General features: G+C 49.4%; 1 protein-coding gene across 3 annotated transcripts in view; it reads right to left on the bottom strand.

Moving 5' to 3' along the window:
- Nucleotides 1-5490: 5490 nt before the first annotated feature.
- LOC125950373 (protein obstructor-E-like) overlaps nucleotides 5491-8233 on the bottom strand; it is a 37497-nt gene continuing 34754 nt past the window's right edge. For 2 of the 3 annotated variants that reach the window (XM_049678311.1, XM_049678312.1), the window contains exons 4-6: nucleotides 7751-7939; nucleotides 7115-7356; nucleotides 5491-6787 (exon numbers count right to left, since the gene is read on the bottom strand). In XM_049678311.1, coding sequence (XP_049534268.1) covers nucleotides 6698-6787; nucleotides 7115-7356; nucleotides 7751-7939 — 521 coding nt within the window. In that variant the 3' untranslated portion in view covers nucleotides 5491-6697. The remainder of the gene's footprint in view (nucleotides 6788-7114; nucleotides 7357-7750; nucleotides 7940-8233) is intronic. The other variant, XM_049678313.1, reaches the window with a different exon arrangement.

Here is an 8233-nt window from a genome sequence, read left to right as displayed (position 1 = left end):
TATTCGGAAATCAACTTCAGCGGCCAAAACACAGATGAAAACAATACGTTTGACATTTCGGCATAAATTTTCGGGGTTTTACGCCTGCCACACGAAGCGAAAACATTTTGGCATTAATGTGCAAATTTGCGCGCAAATTTTCGCCCCGTGTGGCCACGGCTTTACACATTCGTGGCCCGTCATCGCCCGAGGTGCACGGGACGGAAACACAAATTTATCGTTCTCGTAACCTACATCTCAGCCTGTGCGAGCGTGTACCATCGTGCCATTTTGATATGAATTTATGTTTTCGTTCCACAATCGGGCCTTGTTACAGTTGCCGTGCTTATGCTCTCCGTGCACGACAAAGCATGAAAGCAGAGGAAAGAATTTCACGATCTTAACCGGCACCAACACCACGAGACCGCATTTCATTCCTAGCTGATTACACGACCCTACAACACACCTAGCTTTGGGAGGAAATTAAAACATTGAAACATAACAGCCCGCCTGCCAGTCCGAGTGTGTGTGTGTTCGTTGGTGTTTGGCGCATTCAAACTATTCCGCACAAGCTGGCCATGCTGGTGGTAGACCTAATGCGCAAAAAATGAACGCGATCCTGGCTCCGATCCTTCCTCCTTCGCCAGCTGAACGTAAAGAACGGATGAAATCGCCTTCCAGGGTTAACACCAACCTACGCGGGTGTTTCGGAACGGAAGCAATTTCGTTCCTGTTCGGGCTAGCTCTAGCCCGCCTTCTGCATCACAAGCAAAGGCAAACGAAGCGAGCGACAGTTTTCAATTTCATACCAAACCAGCCTACCAGGCCTACTACGCCTTCCCCTAGAACGGTTGCCTCGAATTGGCGCCTTCGTGTGCAAGCATTATTAAAGGATGTCAGGAAAAACGGAAGGGTGGGGAGCAACTGCGGGTGCAACAGCAGCAGTAATAACGAGGAAACAAAGAATCAGCGTCTGGAACGTGCGATGGCCAAATATTGGTACTAAAATGCACGCTGTGCCTGCCCTCGGTGCTCGGCGATGGAGGATGCGCCCGGAACCGTCGTCGACTGTCTACACTGGTTGCACAACCACCACACCATCATGCAGCTGTAGCGGGCTTAGGCGCACCGAGGCGATTAGGTGGAAGCGCAGGTGAAGACACCCAAGGAAGAAGAGAAAAGCTCTGGAAAGGGTGTTTGAGGAAGCGAAGAAACTGTAGAACCCATTCCGCAGCTCCATTGTAATGATAATAAAATTACAGTAAATATTTCAATTTCCGCATCACGAGTCCCTCTCTCCCGGACCCGGGTCAGCGGTCCCGGCAACCCAGCCCGCCGGGGTGGGAAGGGGCTTTATTGTCGCCTTTTGGTGTGCACCAGATGTTGGCATGGCGTTTGCAGGCATCTGTATCGCCTGTCGTAGCGTACCTCGCCGAAGGTGGTGCTGGTCGATGCAGAAGGTCCGCTCCTGAGGTTATGCTGCGAGTGGTCAGTTATGACGTTCAGTGCTTTTGTATGCCATCGTGTTTTTGGGGTGTGTTGGCATGGATTTATGGTGCCAAATTGAGGCCACTGCTGCCCCTGGTGCTGCGCGCGTTAGCTTGAACATGACATCGGGAATGGCGATTGTTTTTTTTTTTTGAGAATTCGCTTTGTTTTAATTACTTCTATGTTATGATATGAGAATTACGGCAACATGAATAATGCTATGGACAGACAGAATCCGTAATACCGAGGTGCTTAAACAACTTTTTTGATGGAAACTTCTTTCGATATGGAAACGTCAGTAGAGCAACTGTCAGAGAAGAAGCGTGGAACTGTTAAAGAATCAATTCGAGGGTCCTCAAATCTCCTTAAACACTTTTCTTCCTAAGGATCTTCATTCAAAATTGAACAGCAAACAATATTCTTCGTTTTAAAAACCGTTTGAAAGAAAAATGAATGTGAAAAATTGAAACTGAGACGCTCGTTTTAGCATTTCAGAGTCAGTCCAACTGAGCCGTTACTACATTCAATTTCCTTCCTTCTCAACACTCCTAACAGTGCAGATGCAAACGATCCGGAATGAATTCATAATTCATCGTCCAACTTTTGCTCTCGAGCTCAGCATCAACAGATAGTAATTGCAAGACAAATTCCTTCCATTTAACAGCCACCCTCATGCAGCTGTTCAAGATACTCTCCGATAGTCCTGCCATCATCATTTCAACATGTCGCGCCACGGGATGAACAAAAAACTATAACACACACCTGTCCCATTTCTCAGCGACGCAATTAGTCATTCCAATCTTTAGTTTGAAGAGAATTGCCCGAGCTTCCCAACTTCGCTTGTCCGCAAGTTCCCTAGAACACGGTCCAGTTTGTCCCGGGCGAACAACTTCCGTTGGATAATGTGCCCAAAAGCTCCGGCCAGCGGAAGTTCCGAACTGCCGTAGGACACAGAAAAAAAAAGAAGTCTCCCGATATGCTGATGCCGTGGCCATGCTGTGTGCACGAAAAGTTTTACTCCAATTTCCCAAGAACCGAAGTCCGGGTGCCCGATGTCGAAAGAAATGAAAAGAAGCGAATGCAGCCGCTCCCAAGCTGGTCCAAACGTAAATGAAATGCGACGTAATAAGATACAAACAAGGCAAGCCATGAACACGAACATTTGACTACCGTGGTGGAGAGTAGCGGGTCCACCATTCCGGGCTACTGCGATTCTCCGTCAGAAGCGCTTCTCACCAGTGGGAACAGCTTTGGCCAACGACGACACTTCCGAACGACGAAAATAGTTTTATTTACATTCCAAACTTTTCCATTTCCATTCTCACGAACTGTCCACCATTTTCCACCGTGGTTTCGTCGTCCCGTTTTGGAGTGGAAAATCCCAGGCTCAGCCGCCACCACTAGAGCGCCCATAAGTCGCAGCGAAAAGCGGAAGCGAGAAGAAGCTCCTCGCGAACCTCAACCATTCGCTAAACGTTATGTCCCCCACCGTAAACGGAAAATGTCCGTTCCATTCGCTGTTTTCCTTCCTTATTCCTCAGTTCTATACCTACCGACCGTGGTGACCACAACCGGCATCCCGCAGAATACATTCTCGGTGCTTAATGATACTTGTGTCTCGATCGGCCCCAAGGACTACAAGGCCAAAAGTATCAAAATACAATTTTCCACCTTCCATACACACACACACACACTCTCACACAAACCAGGGAGTATTATTCCTTTTCGCCGTGGCCATTGCAATGAAACAAATAAGCGGCTTTTTACACCGCCACCGGTAACGATACAAGGCGCAAAGAAAGAAGGACAACTTCGAACGCGAGTGGCGCAAAGGAAGCAAATCAAACTTACCACCACTACCACCCCGATGACGCATCAGGTGTAGGGGGGAGGGGGTAGGTAGTGGTGTCTTGTCGCTTCGCCTCGCCGTCGGGCTCGTTACGCGCACGGGGGAGAATGAAAATGCTTCGCCAGCGCCGGCGTGCCAAAGTTTTCCAATAAATTTTCCTTTTTAATTAATTTTAAATTCAGTGGTAATTTTTGTGGCATTAATTTTACTGATTTTCACAGATGTTCGCGCGCGCGCTCCGCGGTCGGCGGCCATGGCGGCATGGGGGCGACACCGGCCCCGGCAGCTCTGCGCTTCGGAGCAGAAAAGTCGGTCCAGCGCCATCGCGGAAGCCATCATCTTGCCATCGCTTTGCACCGCGGGGAGAGAGAGAGGGTTCTAGAGAAAAGATAGGAAATGGTTTTGGAGGGGAAGAAGGAGAGAATGGTTCGTCTTGAGCACTGGCCACTAATTGCGGGGAAAGCACCCCAACCGAAGGATGCGAGGTAGGACGATGAGAGGAGACACTCGGCGTCTTAGCCACAAGGAATCGATTTTCTCGTTCGAAGGCTGTGCAGGTGATGGTGGTGGTGGAGGAGGAGTCATCTCCCTTTTTGATAAAAATCCATCCAAACATCCTTGAGAGGCATGAAGAAGGCATGCAGACGGTTCAGGATAAGGAGGGGGAGGAGTAGGAGGAAGCATAATGGGTGTCAAAATGGTTCGCGGAATAGGGCACGCGGGGAACCGAAGCCCCCGCCCTGATGCCGCGAAATGACGTATCTTTACTTTTGTTTCTTTTACGCGGGAAGTGAAAGTAAAACCACCAACGGAGGAGGGAGGATGAAAAACAGGAAGACTTGAAGGTGGGGGAGTAAAATGATGTTATGACCTCCTGAAGCAAGCAAGACACCGGCACCAACAGGGAACGAAGGCTCGAAACAATGCTCGCCGTGGCAGCGGGAAACAGCATGTAATAACATCGGACCGATCGCGTTGCTTCTACTGTAAATGACGGAACGGGGACGGGGACGGGGATAAATGAAAACAAAACGAAAACGAGCCGGGGGAGGACGCGCGTTGTGGTGGACTGTTACCACCCGCGACGCGTTAACTTCAATTTCATGATATCATTAAACTCGTGTTTTTCCTCGTCCGCCACCAACCGGTGCACCGGTGAGCTTGACATTAACGCCGAGCAACGACGCCAGCAACGACTGCTCGAACGAACCAGCAGGAGCTCTGGGCAAGTACAAATAAGGGCGTAAAGTTGTGCGCGTGAATTGCCGGTGATGTGGCCATAATTTTACGATTCGTTACTACAGGCTACACCGGGGGTATCGCTCGGTGGATGATGGATTGGCTTGAGCGCTTTGGATTTTCACCATTTGTCACCATTTTTTTTTTGGATTGGTGTCCTTTTGCTGCGATTTATGTACCGCTGCTCCTTGTGGTAGCATTTTTGTCGCTTAAGAATATTGTAGTACATTGTAGAATTTCGGATAAACGAGCTTACAGTGGAACCTCCCTCGGGAGAGCGGATGAATTATTTGAGGTTAAGTGTGCCAGTGCATCCGCTCCACAGACTTTAATTACGCTTTTTTCGCGATTGTTTCTATCTACGTTATTGCCTTCGCTTTTAATTATTATCGTCACAATTCGTTTTGCCATTCCATTCCCGGTTCTAGTTGGCTGCCAAAACGACATGCTCCGACATCGAGTTTCTGTTTTCATCGCCTACTTTTCGGACACGCTATCCATCATAGGTGGAACGATACGGGACCACCGCAGCCTACTGCAGCAAAACACTGCAACCAGGGTGGCCAAGAAATGCAAGCGAGCGCCGCTCGAAGACACCGCTTGTTTGTTGAGACGCCATAAAACTGTCATATTAGAGAGGATATTAAATCGCTCATGGAGCGGTCTGGTGGCATCAGTTGCAGCAGTAGCAACAACAGAATCCTTCCTTCGCAATTAGATAAGTGGTACGAAACGTGCAGCTGGCATTGCAACAATGCATGATGCAAGGTGATCTAAAGGAAAGGAGAGAAAAAACAAACCTTCTCGCTACTGGTAATGCTATAAAAGATGCTTAAGATGGGGGACATTTTGTTGTTGTCTTTATAAAGCAAAAGAGAGAAACATCGAGACCCACACCATGTATATCGTTTTGTGTACATTTTCGCTTTTATTTATCTTATCGTTCGCCACTGCTGCTGCTGCTGCTGCTGATGCTCCTCTATCCTACGCATTATGTACGCCATCTTAAATTATTACAATACAATAAAAGTATACGATTTTACGGACACGAAGGAAAAAAAAACCAAAATGAAAAAGGATGCGGGAGGTTTGGGGGATTATTAATTTCAAACAAAAGCTACGCGGGTAATGGAATGCGTTAATGAGTTTTGCTGGTTTCACCACCCCCCCGAGGGGGGGAGGGGGAGAGGGCCAAGGGAAATGGGTTTTCCGCGCGAAACAATAAATGCACGACCAGCACCAAAGCAACCGATGGCGCCAGCGGGCCAGCGGTTGGCAAGGTTTGCGTTCGCTTCATTCAATTCAACTCTCGGACAATGTGTAGGATAAATTAAAATCGAACATTTCTTAGAACGCCTCTGCCTCTGCCTCTGCCTTTGCTTGCCGATCCGGTCCGGTCTGTCTATCACACGTCGGTAAGAGTGCCATTCCATCGAACCCGAGATTGTCCTGTCAACCGCAATCGGCTTCGGAAGTGTTTACAAGAGATGTCGAGTTTACTGTACGTAGCTGCGCGCGTGTGTGTGTGTGTGTGTGTGTGTGTGTGTGTGGTCCGTTCCGTTTAACACTGTGCTGGACAGGTGTGCTGTGGTGCGGTGGAAAACCACAGCACACACGCACACACACTTCGCAGCTCATGCACAAAGTCAAAGCAACCATTTACTTTACAAATCCCAGTGTTCGTTTTTTTATCCTCTCTATATCTAACTCTCTGTCTCAGTTGGCGTTGGTGTAAAGTTGTCGGAAAAATGGGGTCCCGCTGTGCTGGCGGTGTTCTATCGGGCCGGCATCTGTGGAAACTCTTGTCCGCTCTTCTTCGAAGTCCTTCGTGTCCTCCGGATGATACTGATGGCGAGAGTTAGATCGGGTTGAAAAAGGCACCAACAAATCAGAGCAGAGTGATGCTGGATCCATCCCCAAAGTGGGAGGGAAGGCTACGGTCGCTTCTCGGAGTTGAATGTTCTGGATGGGTTGGGTGGTGGTCAGTTCGTTACCGGAGATGGACAGATCCCTTGCTGCGCGATTGTTCTGCTACTGCTGCTGCTGGTGCTGCTGCTGACAATTGTGTATTTTGTGTGGTGTCTCTGTTAATGTGTTTGTGTACTTGTGATTGTGTCGAATGTGCGATTGTAGAGGTTGCGCTTAGTTTTTGTTTCGACCGCCAGATTGAAGCTTCCCGCCCTGCTGACCACCGCCGATGCCGTTGGATTGGTAAATTGCATTAGGATTTCCCTAGAATAAATAGAGCGAGCAATGAGATAGAGAAAAAGAAAGAAAAAACGAAAGAGAAAGAAGCAGAGAACGGGACATAAAGTGAGAAACAAGTTTAAACGATCTCGCTATTGACGTCACACCGTTCGTGCGGAGCATTTATGATATCGCCTCCTCGATAGCACAGAACAACCAAAAGCACTCAAAAGGAAGGATTTTTATCTAATGCTCCAACGTCTCTGCACTTCGGGAAGCGAAGCATTAATTGAGAACTAACTCCTAACGCAGTTGCAGTGGCGGAGTGTGCTAGCTGTGTCCATAACCTCAACTACGGCTACGGCTACGTACCTTGCCCGATTGCTGTTGCTGCTGCTGCTGCTGTTGCTGTTCCGGTTCGTACTCGAGCGGCTGGGGCGTGGTGGGAATATCGCAGTCCTCGGTCGGTGGCACAACGCAACGGAGGCTACGCCGATCAAACACGAGCATGGCGGGGCAACGTTGCAGCCGCGGATAGCCACCTTGGCACTGCCAGTAGCGATTGCACGATTTGCCCAGCGGCACGTTACCATTCGCATCCTCATTGCAGAGCGCTATCCGATGCGGATCCGGAACCGAAAACAATAGAAAATAGAAGGAAACGACGAGTGAATGAGCAGAAACTGGAGGATGTCGATGTTGTAGTAGTCTGCTGCAGCCTCCTCAACAATGAAGCACAATGCGCTCCGCTCCGGTTAGCTCGTAGCAGGCCGAGGAAAATGCAAACAAATTAATGAGAAACGATTTGCTGGAACGCCAACCCCTCGTGGCAGCCATCGTGGTTGCTACGATGGAATGTGTGCTTGAAGGTTGAAGGCAAACCTAACCTCACATCGAGGGAACGCACGAGCAGCACGCTACGATCAACTGACCACAACGCCAATCGCTGGCGATCGTTTTCCGGACCTTCCGGAGGACCGGACGACAGGTTGAAGTTGATCTACTTACGGTGCTTCTGACATCCGTCAACGTTCTCCGGCCAGTCGCAGCTGTGCGCGTTCTCGTTGTACAGCAGTCCGCCGATGCAGAGCTGCTCGGTGGCGGTACCATTCCAGCAGGTCCAGTAGCGCGTACAGGACGTCTCGTGCCCGAAGATACCGTACAGCCAGTCACAGTGCTCCGTCGAAATCGGTCCGTCTGATGATCGCCATCGCCAGAACGAGAAGCATGACACGACAGAGAGAGAGAGAGAAAAAGGAGAGTAAGGGAAAATGGAGGGAAATTAGAATTAAACAAATGTTTGGCGCTCACGAGAGCAGGGTAGAAGAGGTGAGGAAAGGGGAGGGGGGGGGGAACGCTCCTCTCCGCACTTGACACAACTCCCGGACTCACACAGTACACTCGACTCGATTCGGTTCGTAGGAGGAGGGGCAAAACTTTTTACCGGTCATTACCGTCCAGCAAAACGACGAAACAAAGCGAAACAACCAC

The sequence above is a fragment of the Anopheles darlingi genome, chromosome 2 (genome assembly GCF_943734745.1).
Source record: "Anopheles darlingi chromosome 2, idAnoDarlMG_H_01, whole genome shotgun sequence".
Classification (NCBI taxonomy): domain Eukaryota; kingdom Metazoa; phylum Arthropoda; class Insecta; order Diptera; family Culicidae; genus Anopheles; species Anopheles darlingi.
The sequence above is the reverse complement of the archived record's forward strand: the minus strand, read 5'-3'. Positions and strand labels throughout refer to the sequence as shown.